Source organism: Salvelinus alpinus, chromosome 32 (genome assembly GCF_045679555.1).
Source record: "Salvelinus alpinus chromosome 32, SLU_Salpinus.1, whole genome shotgun sequence".
In the NCBI taxonomy this organism is placed as follows: Eukaryota; Metazoa; Chordata; class Actinopteri; order Salmoniformes; family Salmonidae; genus Salvelinus; species Salvelinus alpinus.
The window spans coordinates 14828550-14847402 of record NC_092117.1 but is presented as its reverse complement, the minus strand read 5'-3'; the positions used below and the strand labels follow the sequence as shown (position 1 = coordinate 14847402).

Here is an 18853-nt window from a genome sequence, read left to right as displayed (position 1 = left end):
AAACAGATGGAACAGATGGAACAGTTGAAACAGTTGAAACAGTTGAAACAGATGGAACAGATGGAACAGTTGATGGAACAGATGGAACAGATGGAACAGATGGAACAGTTGAAACAGATGGAACAGATGGAACAGTTGAAACAGATGGAACAGTTTGCGGTGTTGACAAAATGTATAATGTATATACCCCCTCTATTGGAGATTGAACCACAATGGTGCATAATGTCTGCAGGATTGAATTAAGGGAAAAATGCTACTCAAGGCTACTAGAACCCTACTAAATCACTGGCTGTATAAAGCAGAATTCACAATTCACAAATCTACAAATTTCAGGGGTACTTGAATGAAGAGAGACAGTCTAAAACTAATTTAGGCTCGCAATAGGGACATCACAAGGATTCTGGATAGCACGGACACTGACGTTTGAGAGCACCAGAAGAGGTAAAGAGGCGGAGCTGGAGATGGGAGGATCGTGGCGGAAGTGGATGTCGAGTGTAAAACGAGAAGCGGGTCGAGTGGCGTTGGAGAAGAGGAATGGAGAACAGTAGTATCAAAGAATGGAATTTAAAAAAAATGAAGTGTTGAAAACTGAAGGGGATGATAAATGTATGTCAGACAAGGATTAGTTTCTTAATGGGATGCACATTTTTTTATAAGGATGATAGTGAATACCTCCCTTTAATGTAAATCTAGGATATATGAGATATCAAGTAAGAGCTTTGTCCTAAAACCACTGCAATGCAAAAACGGCTAAATATTTGGTCATGTTTCAAATGTGTGCACAAGAAGGAGTATAAGGATGATCGGAGTGAAGAACAGCCATGTTGCAATTGTGGTGGGGATCATGACCCAGAGTTTGTGGAGCGGAAGAGGCTGGTCGGAGGAGCTATAGGAGGACGGGCTCATTGTAATGGCTGGAATAGGCTCCTGAGCCTGTGTAGGGATCTAACACGTATTATTTATGTTAACAGTAGAGGCAAGGAGCATGTTGAGTGACTTTCTGGTAGTCAGTATTTTAATCCACATAATTTTTGGGATCTTTTATTTTCATCCAGCACAGTAGGTGGCGGCAATACAACTTTTGGATGTAGTCTGCCGTAAAACGCCAACGAAGGAGAATAAACCCAAAGCTTGTGACGTCTATGAAAACATTGGCAAAATGGCAGCGACCATGACAAACGTGGATGAAATTCGGGATAGAGTAATATTAGGTGAATTTGATGTAAAAAATGTAAGTGGTGTAAAATTATCCATTAAAAACAAATAATTTGAGATGCTGTCTATGACCAGAATATGTGGGCAGGTATTCTTGGAATAAACGGGTGGGCATGTTAGCTAACAACATCATAATGTGCAGCTAACGAGTTAGCTAGTACAGTAGAAAATACAACACCGTTCTCACGCAGTTTTGTCATAAAAAATATTTCCTGTATTTGATAGGTTCATACAACCGATTACCCTGGCAATTATCCAGGCTACGATGATACATGGAGCTTGCAGAAATTCCAAAAGGTAACGTTAACTAGCTAACACAAATAACGTTATGCTGTCCAGATTTTACATTCAGATCTGTTGCGTGGAATGCCCATATATACACATTACACTATAATATATCTATTGCAGAATTTCAGAATCGACGTGGTGCAAATGGATGAGACTTCTCTGGAGTTCGACATGGTGGGCATAGATGCAGCTATCGCCAATGCCTTTCGACGGATATTACTCGCAGAGGTAGCTTCTACTTAGATAGCACCCTGCCAATGAAAGCAGCATACGAGGTGGTCTCCGTGTTTGATGGCACAGAACAAATAACATGTATTAATCCGCCCTCTCCTAGGTCCCTACTATGGCTGTCGAGAAGGTGTTCATTTACAACAACACATCCATAATTCAGGATGAGATCCTTGCCCACAGGCTGGGCTTGATCCCTATCAAGGGTGACCCACGATTGTTTGAGTACAGAAACGCAGGTACGTTTATACTGCTGACCTTCCTGTCCTCACTGACAATGGCCAAACAAAGTTTCATGTAGAGGGCCACCACCAGCTACATCAGTTTTGTTTGTACAAGTTTAAGTAATTTGTGCTTTTCTCAGGGGATGAGGAAGGCACAGAAATAGACACAATTCAACTTCAACTGAAGATCAAATGCACCAGGAACCTCAGAGCCACCAAAGACTCTGCTGACCCCCAGGAACTTTACCTGAACCACATGGGTAGGTAAGGCCATGGACACACTGGGAGTTTGTGTCCAAGAATGGGAGTGGGAGTCATCCATTGCCGGATTAATGACAATGGAGATGTATGTACGACAAACAAACACAAATGGTATGTCGTTTTACATATGTAACTCTTATGGAAAAGTATGGTAGAGATGAGTTATACTTTTGGCTGTGGAAAAAATTGTCAATTATGTACGTCATATATTATTTTATCCGTGTTCATGTGTCTAAGAGTGGCCACAGTCTTATGAGAAGCTGAACATAATTTTCTCATGACTTCAGATTCAGTGTTTACAAGTCACATGTTCAGGGTTGCAGGTGTGATTGCAGAGTACAGTGAAAATCATAGGCTCCGAGCTCCAACATGCAGGACTAAGTGAAATACAATAATGAAAATGGTAATAAACATTACATGAACTGGAGCTGGAAGAAATGGCAGCCGTTTTATGGGCGCTTAGCCAATTGTGCTATTATGTGGGTTTTTTCACGTTATTTGTAACTTATTTTGTACATAATGTTTCTGCCACCGTATCTTACTGCAAAAAAGAGCTTCTGGATATCAAGACAGCGATCACTCACCTCGGATTAGACAAAGATTTCACGCACAGGATGTACTTCAGACACCCGATAAGGCCGATATCCCCGTCATTGGCAGGAGAAAGAGACGCTGGTATAGAGGACACAGGGCGGGGTGCCTTGTAAGGATCTGCCATTGGCGAGTGGGAAATCTGCCTTTACCATCAATATTACTTGCCAACGTACAATCATTGGACAATAAATTAGACGAGGTACGATCATGAATATCCTACCAATGGGACATTAAAAAAAGAAAATCTTATGTTTCACTGAATCGTGGCTGAATGACGGCAGGGTAGCCTAGTCGTTAGAGCATTGGACTAGTAACCGAAAGGTTGCACGATTGAATCCCCGAGCTGACAAGGTATAAATCTGTCGTTCTGCCCCTGAACAAGGCAGTTAACCCACTGTTCCAAGGCCGTCATTGAAAATAAGAATTTGTTCTTAACTGACTTGCCTAGTTAAATAAAGGTAAAATAAAAAATTACGACATTCAGCTGGCAGGATATACGCTGCACCGGCTAGATAGAACAGCACGCTCCGGTAAAACGAGGTTGCGGTCTGTGTATATTTGTAAACAACAGCTGGTGCACGAAATCTAAGGAAGTCTCTATACTCGCCTGTTGTAGAGTATCTCATGATAAGCTGTATACCACACTATTTGAAAAGAGAGTTTTCATCTATATTTTACATGGCTGTTAACTTACCACCACAGACGGATGCTGGCACTAAGACCACACTCAGTCAGCTGTATAAGGAAATAAGCAAACAGGAAAACGCCCACCCAGAGGCGGCACTCCTAGTGGCCGGGGACTTTAATGCAGGAAAACTGAAATCAGTCTTACCTCATTTCTATCAAGATGTTAAATGTGCAACCAGAGAAAAAAAAACTAGACCACCTTTACACAGAGACGTATACAAAGCTCTCCCTCGCCCGCCATTTGGCAAATCTGACCATAATTCCATCTTCCTGATTCCTACTTACAAGAAAAAGCTAAAGCGGGAAGCACCAGTGACTCAGTCAATAAAGAAGTGGTCAGATGATGCGGATGCTAAGCTACAGGACTGTTTTGCTAGCACAGACTGGAATATGTTCCGGGATTCCTCAGATGGCAATGAGGAGTACACCACATCAGTTACTGGCTTCATCAATAAGTGCATCGATGACGTCGTCCCCACAGTGACTGTACGTACATACCCCAACCAGAAACCATGGATTACAGGCAACATCCGCACTGAGCTAAAGGTTAGAGCTGCCGCCTTCAAGAAGCGGGACTCTAACCTGTACACTTATAAGAAATCCCGCTACGCCCTCAGACGAACCATCAAACAGGCAAAGTGCCAATACAGGACTAAGATTGAATCGTACCACACCGCTGGCTCCGATGCTCGTCTTATGTGGCAGGGCCTGCAAACTATTAGACTAGCAGACTACAAAGGGAAGCACAGCCGCAAACTGCCCAGTGACGCAAGCCTATCAGACGAGCTAAATCATTTCTTTGCACGCTTCGAGGCAAGCAACACTGAGGCATGCATGAGAGCATCAGCTGTTCTGGACAACTGTGTGATCACGCTCTCCGTAGCCAACGTGCGGAAGACCTTTAAACAGGTCAACATTCACAAGGCCGCTGGACCAGACGGATTACCAGGCCGGGTGCTCTGGGCATGTGCTGACCAACTGGCAGGTGTCTTCACTGACATTTTCAACATGTCCCTGATTGAGTCTGTAATACCAACATGTTTCAAGCAGACCACCCTGTGCCCAAGAACACTAAGGTAACCTGCCTAAATGACTACAGACCCGTAGCACTCCCGTACGTAGCCATGAAGTGCTTTGAAAGGCTGGTCATGGTTCACATTAACACCATTATCCCACAAACCCTAGATCACTCCAATTCACATACCGCTCTAACAGATCCACACATGATGCAACCTCTAATGCACTCCACACTGCCCTTTCCCGCCTGGACAAAAGGAACACCTACGTGAGAATGCTATTTATTGACTACAACTCAGTGTTCAACACCATAGTGCCCTCAAAGCTCATCACTAAGCTAAGGATCCTGGGACTAAACACTGCAACTGGATCCTGGGCTTCTTGATAGGCCGCCCCCAGGTGGTAAGTGTAGGTAACAACACATCTGCCACGCTGATCCTCAACACTGGAGCCCCTCGGGTGCGTGCTCAGTCCCCTCCTGTACTCCCTGTTCACCCACGACTGCATGGTTAGGCACGACTCCAACACCATCATTACGTTTGCAGATGACACAACAGTGGTAGGCCTGATCACTGACAACGACGAGACAGCCTATAGGGAGGAGGTCAGAGACCTGGCCGGGTGGTGCCAGAATAACAACCTATCCCTCAAGACAAAGGAGATGATTCCAGTTCTCTGCTGCCAATGACTGGAACGAACTACAAAAATCTCTGAAACTGGAAACACTTATCTCCCTCACTAGCTTTAAGCACCAGCTGTCAGAGCAGCTCATAGATTACTGCACCTGTACATAGCCCATCTATAATTTAGCCCAAACAACTACCTCTTTACCTACTGTATTCATTTATTTATTTTGCTCCTTTGCACCCCATTATTTCTATCTCTACTTTGCACTTTCTTCCACTGCAAACCAACCATTCCAGTGTTTTTATTTTTTATTTTTATTAACTTGCTATATTGTATTTACTTCGCCACCATGGCCTTTTTTTATATTTTTATTTATTTATATATTTTGTTTGCCTTTCACCTACCTTACCTCACTTGCTCACATTGTATATAGACTTATTTTTCACTGTATTATTGACTGTATGTTTGTTTTACTCCATGTGTAACCATGTGTTGTTGTATGTGTCGAACTGCTTTGCTTTATCTTGGCCAGGTCGCAATTGTAAATGAGAACGTGTTCTCAATTTGCCTACCTGGTTAAATAAAGGTGAAATAAATTTTTCAAAAATGATTGTGGACTACAGGAAAAGCGGACCAAGCACACCCCCATTCTCATCGACGGGGCCGTAGTGGAGCAGGTTGAGAGCTTCAAGTTCTTTGGTGTCCACATCACCAACAAACTATCATAGTCCAAACACACCAAGACAGTTGTGAAGAGGGCACGACAAGCCTATTCCCCCTCAGGAAACTAAAAAGATTTGGCATGGGTCCTCAGATCCTCAAAAGGTTCTACAGCTGCAACATTGAGAGCATCCTGACAGGTTGCATCACTGCCTGGTACGGCAACTGCTCAGCCTCCGACCGCAAGACCCTACAGTACATGACTGGGGCTAACCCGCCTGCCATCCAGGACCTCTATACCAGGTGGTGTCAAAGGAAGGCCCTAAAAATTGTCAAAGACTCCAGCCACTCCAGTCACAGACTGTTCTCTCTACTACCGCATGGCAAGCGGTACCGGAGCACCAAGTCTAGGACCGAAATGATTCTCAAAAGCTTTTACCCCCAAGCCATAAGACTCCTGAATAGGTAATCAAATGGCTACCCGGACTATGCATTGTGTTCACCCCCCACCCTCCCTCCAACCCCCCCACCGGTTAGTCGGGCTGTTACCTCAAATATCCCGACTAACCGGTGCACCCGCACATTGACTCTGTACCGGTACCACCTGTATATAGCCTCGCTACTGTTTTTTTATTTATTTTTATTACTTATCTATTGTTGACCTAATAACTATTTTTTACTTAACTGCTCTGTTGGTTAAGGGCGTGTAAGTAAGCATTTCACTAAGGTTGATGTTCACTAATACCTGTTGTATTCGGAGCACGTGACAAATAAACTTTGATTTGATTTGACATTAAACAGTCCATCCAGGATTCCGCAAATCTGCAACCACATTTTTTGCTACATCAATAATTCCCTGCATATTATGCGAGGGCTAGACCAATCACCACACTATTTACAAATAAAACAGTCAAATCAATGCAATATTTTTGCATAAAACGGACCCCTCACCGCAGAACAAAAAGAGAGCAATTTCAAACAATCACCGCACATTTACTGTGTAATATCGAGCCAAACGTCAACCAACTTTTTCCCTCGTGACTGCATTTTCGCGACAAATTCTGAAAAATTATTGCATATTGCCATGCAAAATGTAAGAATTGCCTCGGCAAAATCAAGCATTTTTGCCTGAAAATATCACATAAAATCTGAATTTTATACATATTCTCATTAAAGTGAATAATTCAACCTTTTCTAGTCTGTGCAGAGGTGCCTCTTTAACCTGTAATGTCTTTGATTTTTTTCCTCAGTGTACTCCAAGGACATGAAGTGGGTCCCTATTGGGAACCAAGCTGATGTGTTTGCAGATATCGACATCGGTCCAGTACATGGGGACATCCTTCTGGCACAGCTCCGGCCTGGACAGGAGCTGGATATAGTCATGCACTGCGTGAAAGGCATTGGTGAGAGGACTTTCTCTGAAAAATGTGATAAAGTCTGCACAATGGCAATCTCAGACTACAGTTAACCTAAAGCTTTCTCAATCCCTTTAACCAATGAAGTAATGGTAAAAAAATTATAACAGGTGGGTGTTTGCTATCTGGGGTGATTTAAGTTATGCTTCCTATAGTTTCAATGCATTTCTTCGTGAGAGATGGGTTAATGCTTCTGCAAAATAAAAAAGTGTTTACGTTAATATACCCTCACTACACCATTGCCTGCAACTACAGCTCTCCGTCAAATAATGTTGAAATTAGTGTTCGCTTTCTTTCCTGTTCTGATGGCTCAATCCTATGCTCTATTTTCCAGGTCAAGACCACGCCAAGTTTTCACCTGTGGCTACAGCCAGTTACAGACTCCTTCCTGAGATCACACTAATGGAAACAGTGGAGGGGGAGAAAGCGGAGCGACTAAAACGCTGCTTCTCCCCTGGAGTCATTGAGGTGGAGAACCATGGGGGTAAAACAGTAGCTATAACATTTTGAAGCATTATGTCAGGATGGCTGAGGGGTTTAGTGCACTGAGTTCAGGTTGTAGTCTCCCCTGGAGGCGTGGGTTCGAATCCCACTTCTGAAAACAACCTTTATGGACAGCAGGTAGCCTAGCGGTTACAGCATTGGGCCAGGAACTGAAAGGTCGCTAGTTCGAATCCCAGAGCCGACAAGGTGAAACATTTCGATATGCCCTTGAGCAAGGCAGTTAACCCTAATTGCTCCAGAGTCGCCATGACCTCACTCTCTTAGGGTGTCTCAGGGGGAGTTGGGATATGCAACAACAAAAAATGCTTTATTTCACACAAGTATAATAAGCACTTGTACATGTGTAAAACAGGACAAATATTAGCACCCACCAAATTATTATTAAAGTGTACTTACACTGTAGCTATTTATGATCCATGTAGTTTATAATCCCACTTCTGAAAACAACCTTTATGGGCGGCAGGTAGCCTAGTGGTTAGAGCGTTGGGCCAGTAACCGAAAGGTTGCTGAATCGAATCCCTGAGCTGACAAGGTAAAAATCTGTTGTTCTGCCACTGAACAAGGCAGTTAACACACTGTTCCCTGGTAGGTTGTCATTGTAAATAAGAATTTGTTCTGAACTGACTTGCCTAGTTAAATAAAGGTTAAATGTATAATTTAAAAGTATTTTTAATCTTCTGTCCCAGGAAAGGTTGTTGCCAAGGTGGTGAACAGTCGCTTAGATACCTGCAGTAGGGAGGTTCTCCGACATGACGACCTCAAGAACGCTGTGAAGCTTGCAAGAGTGCGGGACCATTTCATCTGTATGTACCCAGTGAATTTAGAAACCACTGTTTCCTGCTTGGTGAATTTGTCAAATGTACAGTAATAATGTCTGGTGGTACAGTACATAGCCCATAACTGTTGTGTTGCACTGTAGAAGCTAATTGTTTGTTTTTCCTCAGTGATTATTTTACTTTTATAGTAGTATAGTTTGTAGTAGTATAGTTTGGCATTCTGCGCATGAGCACTCATCAATCCTGTGTTTCTTCTTTCCCATAAAGTTTCTGTAGAATCCACTGGCATCCTGGCACCTGATGTCTTGGTCACAGAGGCCATCAAAGTTCTCATGACCAAGTGTCGAAGATTCCTCAGTGAGCTCGACTCCACGGAGATGGAATAAGAGCAATTAAGTTGGACCACATGTAAATACCCACTACAGGGGTGAGACATTTGTGTTGAGTCTGTGTGCAACATGCTTTGGACCAGGAATGGGCAACTCCAGTCCTTGCGGCCTGAATGGTGTCTTACTTTTTGTCCCATTTAACACCTGTTTCCAATAATCAACTAATGATATTCAGTTCAGAATGCAATTAGTTTAATCAGCTGTGTTTGCAAGGGATAGGGGAGAAAAGTGGGACACCACTCTGCCCCCAAGGTCTGAAGTTGCCCATCCCAGCTTTGGACAATAGAATACAATACCAGTTGGAATAAAAGCACCCTGTAGAAATGCTGAGGATGCTTTGTTTTTTATTACCATCCTATGTACCCAGCTTGAGATGGTTTGTCATCCCCAATAAGGGTTGTGCCACTTATGTACTATATTTTGTATTCTAATGAATGTTTATGTCACTTGCAAATCCTTATGGCTCATGTCATTAGCCCATTTGTAGAGTTGTGCCTGAATTCCATCCTTATAGGTAAAACCATTACAAGAAAATGTGTTTTTAGTATTTACTGAATGAAGAGGGTGGTAACTCTTAAGCATATAGTACACAGCGAGGTGCAGTTATGTTTTGTGTACTGTATAGACTTGTGCGACAAAAGTAAAGCATATTACATTTTACTCTAGATGATGTTGCAAAGTCGGTGTGTATTTCCTATCCCCTTCCGTTCTATTCCAAAGTGTGTACATTGTTTGATGTTGTCTTGAAACAAGATATGGTATACATTGGGCCCAGTTTCCCGATAGCGATGTAACATGCGTTTCCCAAAACACTACGAGAGAACGTTCGCTAAGTGCGTCGTTACTGATCGAAATAAATTAAGCACTGCTTTCAGATCAGCGTTCTCCCTGTCACACATGGCTACAAATATTGAGGCGGCTTATTCTAATGCGTACCCTATAATAAAGCACTAAAGATTTGGCACATTGCGCGCACATGAAATACATTGAGGCAAATTACACTGCGCACACTTAGCTAAATACAACTATTGAATTCACATTCATTTTAGTTCACTATAATTCAAATATATAGGCACATGTGGCCTATACTGTATTTATCTTTAAATACAAACAATTTTATTCACATTCATTTTAGTTCACTATAATTCAAATATATAGGCACATGTGGCCTATACTGTATTTATCTTTTAATAGTCATCTCGGTTTTCATTTGAAGCGTCTATCATTCGCTTGTATGCAAAGAAATGGCCGTCTTTGTATTTGGAAGGTCAAACGATGTTAGGCTACATATGAAATGTATTGAGACAAATTAGCCTACTGATCGTCGCAAAATATAACTTAATTGATTGAACATTAAATGTATTTCAATATGATTGAAAATAGGCATATAGCCTACTGTATTTGTATTTTAATGCAGTCATCTTGGTTTTAATTTGAAGCATTTTTATACGTCGCTGGTTTGTATCAATTGAAAGACATTGGCAACTTTTTATTTTGTACTCAACTTTGTTATTTAGCGGTCACGGAGAGGGGGATAAACCACGTGATTCTATGTTTAGTGGAAATCTGTGTATTAAGTGGGCAAAAAGCATCGAACGACGCTGGTGCAAGTGTGGTCTGATGCAGGCGTTAGATTACGAGCTTTTTCAAGTGTAACGTTAATAAAGATGGTTTTGGGAAACAACTCGGAGATGTAACGATTAATTTAGCCTTAACATGCCTTTGGGAAACCAGGCCTAGCGCTGGACACAGCTCTTTGCACGGACGACAGCAGCGACATAGACTGCTCTTGTTTTCTTTGCTCAAGTGAATTGAAATGGTTGTGTACAATATTGCAAGACTTTCTTCGAGCACAGTTCAGAGAGAGAACGTTCCCTATAAAACGTCATTTCCCCTATCCGTGGCAAATTAAGATGGCGGCCGTTGTAGAAGGAGTAGAGCGAGGTTTTGAAGCCCTGGATTGCGACTCTGTGTTACCGAGATTGTCTACACCACCTCCGGATCAACCACACCAGAACAACCCGCTATTAGGACTTCCCATTGTGGCGATTGAGATGGTTTTCAATTTCCTGTCTTACGACGAAATCAGCCTCATACGCTTGGTGAGAGGGAACAAAAACAAACCACGAAGCAAATGGCAATGCGGCGTCTGGCTAATCTAGTTGTTGCTAGCTATGTCAGAGACGTTATCGGCTATCGTTATGTAGCTAGTGTGAGTAGCAAGTGAGGTTATTGGCTAGCTAATAAGTTCCTTCCCTAGTTAAGTCGTAACATGCATTGATTCACTGCTTATATGTTTGAACAAAATTGAATATCTTTCCCCACTCTGAATAATAATATGGTGCCGAACTATAGCACGTGCTAAGCTAAGTTTATTTGCACCAGCTTTGTCAACAACACACCTGTTCCATTCCATTTCAGGTTGCTATATCGCGCTAGTAGGGGTCTCCTGGATGGAATTCGTGGCAAACTAGTCAAATGTATATTAACATGGGTATAATATTGCCTGTCTAATGAACTGTATTGGTATTTGTTTTCTATCTTGCTAAATGTGTTAACATACTAGTGCTAGCTAGGTAACGTTTTCTTGTGTATTCTGTATGACCACAGTAACTAACGTTAGTTAGCTACACATTTTGAAGTTGGCATTTCTGCTATCCCGAGTGAATCAAGTACTTCCTTTCATTTACTTGCATCTGAAAGAAAGTGGTACAAGAGACCAATTTAACATTTTGATATCACTTTCAAGGAATTTCAATGTGATATCAAAATAGTACGTTTTCCAGGGAAACCAGAGAACTCGGTGGATGTTGGAGCTATGTCTGTGTCGAGGAGTAGGCTATTTTTCAGTTCCACGCTTTTGATCTGGCCACTTTGTTTGAGCATCACGGGCTGTAAGTGTCATGCAAGGGCATGGAGAGGTTGGAGGTGTTGTGAAAGACGAGTCCCAATAGCCACTAACTCAAACATACCTTCCCGCCCCTGTTCTTTTCCCAGGTATGCAAGCGCATGGACATGATCTGTCAGCGCATGCTGAACCAAGGCTTCCTCAAGGTGGAGCGCTACCACAGCCTATGCCAGAGGCAGGTCAAAGCCCAGCTGCCAAGGTCAGTATCAACACCACTGGAGGCAGAGAATTATATAGTATGCTACTTGAATACAAGTGTGATGTTTTGCTAGGCCTATGTCCTGAAGCAAATCATTGAATAGGCCTACTGTGTAGAGGCAATGAAACCAGAAGTGCTGAATGGTTTGAGCTCTGTAGGAACCACAGATTGGTATAAAGCACATTTGTGAAATCTGTAACTTTAATCCAAGCCCATGTTTTTCTCTCCTGGTAACAAGTGGATTATTTTGGGGTAATGAAAAAATAAATACACTTAACAAAAATAAAAACTCAACATGTACTGTGGTTCAAGAGCTGAAATGTAAATTAATCCCAGAAATGTTCCATATGGACAAAGCTTATTTCTCTTTAATTTTGTGCACACATTTGTTTATATCATGTTAGTAAGCATTTCTCCTTAGCCAAGATAATCCATCCACCTTGCATATCAAGAAGCTAATGAAACAGCATGATCATTACACAGGTGCACCTTGTGCTGAGAACAAACCGACCATTTAAATGTGCTACTCACCCAATTGTCAGAGGCACCAGTGTATTACAGAAGTGATTACCTCATGCCTCGAAGCTATGAAACACATTTACTGTATGTTTTTGTTGAATTGCTTCACCTCATTCTTTTATTCCAAATCACTCAGCATCTTCACTGTTGGATGATCCTTGGAAAGTGATCGTTGACTCATAAATGTTACTTGCATCATGAAGGTCTCTGTCTGGTCCAGTGTGTGTATTTAGTGAGTTTTGTGTTGTGGCAGGCGGGAGTCAGAGCGGAGGAACCACTCACTGGCCCGTCATGCTGACATCCTGGCTGCCGTAGAAACGCGCCTCTCCCTACTCAACATGACCTTCATGAAATATGTGGACTCAAATCTCTGCTGCTTCATCCCTGGCAAGGTACCTAGCTACATCCTCTGTAACCTACCAGTCACTGTCTACCTGGCACAATATATGCCAATTTATAGAAGGAAATGTTAATTTCAGGTATTTGTGGTATTTATTAAATTTGTCAACAAGCTTTAGCTCTATTTGGCCACAAGATGGCACTCCTGCTCTTAGATTGACGAAAAGTTTAGGGAAATAATCTGGTCTGGGTAAATAATGAAAGTAGAATCTCAATTTAAAGTATTCTAATTTAAGTGGAAGACCAGTTCCATCCCAATATGATGATACTAGCTACTTCTTCAAACTTGCAAAGTCTTGGCCTCAACAACATAACACAAATTCTTAACATTCTAAGCCAAATGAGGTTTAGGATAAATTGTATAAGGTTCCCAGCATGTGACTGTCTTTCCCTAAGGTGATTGATGAGATCTACCGTGTGCTGCGCTATGTGAACTCTACACGCGCTCCCCAGCGAGCTCACGAGGTGCTGCAGGAGCTGCGGGACATCTCTTCCATGGCCATGGAGTACTTTGATGAAAAGATTGTCCCCATCCTGAAGAAGAGGCTTCCCGGGGCCGACCTGTCAGGGCGCCTCATCGGATCTTCCCCAGGTAATTGACAACTACACTGACCTTTTATGGTCAATAAAGGTCTTGTAATGTACAGACGCCCATGTAACTTAGTCATGTTAATTTTATTCATAATATCTTTATTGTTCAGCTACCTATTTTAAGATTGTACATAAGATCATCATTCTCTCTGCCTACCTTCAGTGGCCGGCCCCTCTACCTCCCTGACCACCATGTCCCTGCTGGCCAAGAACACGCCGTCACGCTCTGAGATGACCAAGGTGCAACAGCAGGTGAAGGTGAATGGGGTGTCCATGACTGCGCTGCGGAGGGAGATGCAAGAGGTGCGCGTCAAGCAGCTGGAGCAGCAGAAGCAGCTGCAGGACCAGGAGCAGAAGCTGCTGGAGCAGACTCAGGTTATCGGGGAGCAGAATGCCCGGCTGGCTGAGCTGGAGCACAAGCTCAGGGAACTGATGGACAGTGCAGTGGGGGGAGGGGCCGGGCCAGCTGTAGCCTCCACCTCCTCGGCTTCTTCCTCAACAGGCTCAGCTGCCGTCGCCCCGTCTTCTGCTGCTGTCACCACGGCAGCCAGTGCCATGGCCGCAGCGGTGGAGACAGAGGGCAGCCCGCCCCTGAAACGCACCAGGAAGAGCTCAGACCTCCTGCGTCAGTCCAAACGTCTGCGTAGCAAGAAATAGGACGCTCAATGTTATTTGGGGTTCAGTCTGATTGGACCTCCCATGTCCTGTGACATGGTTTTAATTCTTATTGTTTGGAATGTCTTTAAGAAAGGGGGTCATGGTAAAGAAGTCTAGAGTCACTGTGTCGCTGGTGTTGTATCCCCCTTGTTATTACCCTCTCAAATTCACACAAACTACACCATGGACATGTTTATGCTGATTAGACCAGCATATTTGGGCAAGAGTGCTGGTAGTCTCCACAGTTTAACCACTGACTCTCTAAAGCCACTAAGAATTTGCACATTAGTTGAAGGGTGAGGGTTAGGTTAAAGTCTAAAACACTCAATCTTTGTGTTCACTCTTGTCCATCGAGAAAAGTCAATCCACATTAGGGTTTCGGCTCCTAGTCAGGAGAGTCTTTGCGGTGAAGATGAGAAGTAATGAGCGCTTCTAATGTGCATTGCATAACCACTGTAAGGTTGACTTTGAGTGGGAAAAATGCATATTAAATTTTGTCTAGACGAGATCACTTCGGTAGGGGGGGGGGGGGTGTTCTGCCGCTGAACAAATTTTGTTGACTCAAATAACTTTTTTTGTTTTAAGATTCTAATTGTTTTGTTCTGTCTGTTGCCAGGTTGGATTGCTTGAAAATATCCTTGCTCAATGTAGACCCCTGATAGGAATACCATCTTATTTTTTTATTTTCTGAGACCGGCTAAATTAGTAGATTGTGTGAGATTTTGGCAATTACCATTTGTGTGCGTGCAGTTTAAGGTAGTTTACATGCTAGCTGTTCTGTTAGACTTCGTCATTACGCTAAAGCTACTTTACAATCGCTTCGAGAAACTATCTTTAACTTCAAACTGCACACAGAGACATAAATCTTACACCATCCCTTTAAAAAAGGATTTGATTCCTGCCTTGGGGGGATATTACATTACTTGCCCTTCCCATCAAACATTTGGTGCAATAAAATGTATTTTTTTAATTAATTTTTTTAAAGGAAGTTATTCTCTATTTTTAATACTTAAGTTAACCCTCCCCTGTCCAAAAAATACCATCTTGCCCAGAGCGAATTGTTTATTTTAGTCTGGTTTTGTGAGATTTCACATAATGCAAAGGAGAGGTTTTTGAGGGGTTCCTGTTATAAGTGTTTAGTTGGTGAAAGGACACGCCGTTGATTTGAAATGCATTACTGTGTTCCACATGAACATGCTGTCTTTGGCACGCCCTGTTGAGTTGAAGACAGGCAGGCTAATGTGTAGATTGATCATGTAGCCGAGGTAGCGTCTCTAAAGCCATGGTGCCTGGGAAATAGAGGAAAGGGACTCTTTTTACATTAGGCAAAGGAAGGACTGCTATAGGAGCCCACAAGACTTATACTTTTCAGAGATCAATCATTTCCAATAAGTTCTGGCACATTCATTTTTCCTTCAGTGCTACAGTAATTGTGCTCCACCATTGACTATGTTTTTTGAGATTACATTCATCGATCAAATGGCTGAAATTATGCGAGCTCAAATGCTAACCCCATGTTTATACTAGTCTGTGTAAAAGATGAATTGTATACAGTCAAGTATCGGCTGTCTTTGGGGAAGATGAATCAAAGCTTTATGTAAGAAATTGAAATTACCACCTGAATCAATTGACCAGACTGGTGGGTCTGTCTTAGTGGTCAAAGGTAAATTTGCCACATAATGTCTCCACTCCAGTGTGTCATTTGCAGTTGTCATCTAGGTCAGCGTCTGTATATTAAACTTATTGTTATGCTATCTTTGTACACCAAAAAAGTTGAGTCCTATGTAACACCAAGATGAATCTGTTTAAGACGCATTCAGATTTGCCAAAAAACTACAGTTGAGGTTTACCAATGATGTTTTAAGCCCAACTAAAGAAATTGTGAAAGGAGTTCAACTAAATGTGACAAGGATTTTAAGTCTTAGTTTTTTCCTTAATTGCTACAAAAAGTAAATTTCTCTTGCACAACATCACCCTTCCCATTTTAAGATATTTTTGCACTCACGGTTCTCTTTTGCCTTGTGAGGTTTGGGGACACTCTTTTCACACCACTTTGACACAGCTACGACGGTATTGTTTTTCGTAGCTGATTAGAAGGGCATTTTTGCTAACTTTTTTCCCCCCTACCCTTAACCTCAGTGTCCTAACATGCTACCTTAATTATCCTAACCTGTGTACGTTCTCTTAACCTGCTACGAAAAAGTCACTTCTGGTCGTAGCTGTATCGAAGTGGAGTGAAAGGGTTTTTATTTTTTGTGAGGCTAGCTTGTGAGCCCATATTGCGGCTGGAAATTAGTTAAGAATGACCACTACTTGTGGCATAACTTTTGAGGCATACTGGGTAATGCAGTTCACAACTGAGTGGACTCAAGCGTGTATTATAAATGCACTGGGCAGGAAACACTTATCTAGTGGCTTAATTTGAGACTGCGTCTCAGTTTAGAAATGAGTGTACTGTAAACTTCATGTACTTCAAAAGTGTAGATTGCATTATTGTATGTATTAAGAAAAATCTTGCAAATTGGCCTATTTGGGGTTAACTGTATGGGTTGTTACACACATTACCGTTACAAATGAAGCATTAAAAGATGTTAACATATCCAGATATTGTTGTGTGTTTAGTTTTGCATAAATTATTTATTTACTGTAATTTAAATGTGCTAATTCCTGACTGCATTGTGACAAAGCATGATCAATATGAGGAACATACAGTACCATTCAAAAGTTTGGACATTACTCATTCAAAGGTTTTTCTTTTATTGTAGAAGAATAGTGGAGACCTCAACTATGACATAACACATGTAGTAACCAAAAAAGTGTTAAACAAATCAAAATATATTTTTGATTCTTCAAGTATCCAGCCTTTGCCTTTGATAGTGTTGTACACTCTTGGCATTCTCTCAATCAGCTTAATCTGGAATGCTTTTACCACAGTCTTGAAGGAGTTCCCACATATGCTGAGCACTTGTTGGCTGCTTTTCCTTCACTCTGTGGTCCAAACCATCTCAATTGGGTTGAGGTCGGGTGCTTGTGGAGGCCAGGTCATCTGACGCAGCACTCCATCACTTCTTGGTCAAATAGCCCTTACACAGCCTGGAGGTGTGTTGGGTCATTGTCCTGTTGAAAAATAAATGATAGTCCCACTAAGTGCAAACCAGATGGGATGGCGTGTCACCAGAAAACTGTGGTAGCCATGCTGGTTAAGTGTGCCTTGAATTTGAAATAAATCAGTGTCACCAGCAAAGCACCATCACACTTCCTCCATGCTTTACGGTGGGAACCACACATGCAGAGATAATCTGTTCTCCTACTCTGCGTCTCACAAAGACACGGCGGTTGGAACCAAAAACTCATCAGACCAAAGGACAGATTTCCACCAGTCTAATGTCCATTGCTCGTGTTTCTTGGCCCAAGCAAGTCTCTTTTCATTGGAGTCCTTTAGTAGTGGTTTCTTTGCAGCAATTCGACCATGAAGGCCTGATTCACACGTTCTCCTCTGAACAGTTAATGTTGAGATGTGTCTGTTACTTGAACTCTGAAGCATTTATTTGGGCCACAATCTGAGGTGCAGTTAACTCTAATGAACTTATCCTCTGCAGCAGAGATAACTCTGGGTCTTCCTTTCCTGTGGCGGTCCTCATGAGAGCCAGTTTCATCATAGCGCTTGATGGTTTTTGCGACTGCACTTGAAGAAACGTTCAAATTTTCCAGATTGACTGACCTTCATGTCTTAAAGTAACGATGGACTGTCATTTCGCTTTGCTTATTTGAGCTGTTCTTGCCATAATATGGACTTGGTATTTTACCAAATAGGGCTATCTTCTGTATATCACCCCTACCATGGCACAACACAACTAATTGGCTAAAATGCATTAAGAAGGACAGAAATTCCACAAACTAACTTTTGACAAGGCACACCTGTTAATTGAAATGCATTCCAGGTGACTAACTCATGAAGCTGGTTGAAAGAATGCCAAGACTCTGCAAAGCTGTCATCAAGGCAAAGGGTGGCTACTTTGAAGAATCTCAAATATAAAATATATTTAGATTTGTTTAACACATTTTTCTTACTACATTATTCCATGTGTGTTATTTCATAGTTTTGATGTCTTCACTATTATTCTACAATGTAGAAAATAGTACAATTAAAGAAAAACCCTTGAATGAGTGGGTGTGTCCAAACTTTTGACTGGTATTGTATGTGACATTTTCCTCAGGTATGGTTCTTCCTATCCATAACATTTTCATAAAGGGTAGCTGTAGTATGAGAACTAGTATCAGGTATTTTATCTGATGTAGATGTACAGTTGAAGTTGGAAGTTTACATACACCTTAGCCAAATACATTTAAACTCAAGTTTTTCACAATTTCTGACATTTAATCCTAGTAACAATTCCCTGTCTTAGGTCAGTTAGGATCACCACTTTATTTTAAGAATGTGAAATGTCAGAATAATAGTAGAGAGAATGATTTATTTCAGCTTTTCTTTCTTTCATCACATTCCCAGTGGGTCAGAAGTTTACACACACTCAATTAGTATTTGGTAGCATTGCCTTTAAATTGTTTAACTTGGGTCAAACGTTTCGGGTAGACTTCCACAAGCTTCCCACAATAACTTGGGTGAATTTTGGCCCATTCCTCCTGACAGAGCTGGTGTGACTGAGTCAGGTTTGTAGGCCTCCTTGCTCGCACATG

At 42.0% G+C, this 18853-nt stretch overlaps 2 protein-coding genes across 2 annotated transcripts; both read left to right on the top strand.

The window, feature by feature from the left end:
• Positions 1-947: 947 nt before the first annotated feature.
• Positions 948-9550, top strand: LOC139562622 (DNA-directed RNA polymerases I and III subunit RPAC1-like). Its single transcript, XM_071380441.1, has 9 exons — positions 948-1231; positions 1441-1512; positions 1624-1731; positions 1838-1970; positions 2096-2215; positions 7052-7204; positions 7551-7700; positions 8407-8523; positions 8764-9550. Exons 1-9 carry the CDS (start codon positions 1160-1162, stop codon positions 8880-8882), a joined length of 1044 nt encoding a protein of 347 aa, XP_071236542.1. The 5' UTR covers positions 948-1159; the 3' UTR covers positions 8883-9550.
• Positions 9551-10446: 896 nt separating this feature from the next.
• LOC139562621 (F-box only protein 28-like) lies at positions 10447-16761 on the top strand. The gene is made up of 5 exons (XM_071380440.1): positions 10447-10987; positions 11883-11992; positions 12765-12903; positions 13307-13502; positions 13665-16761. The coding sequence occupies exons 1-5, from the start codon at positions 10799-10801 to the stop codon at positions 14156-14158; spliced, it is 1128 nt and encodes a 375-aa protein (XP_071236541.1). The 5' UTR covers positions 10447-10798; the 3' UTR covers positions 14159-16761.
• Positions 16762-18853: the final 2092 nt, after the last annotated feature.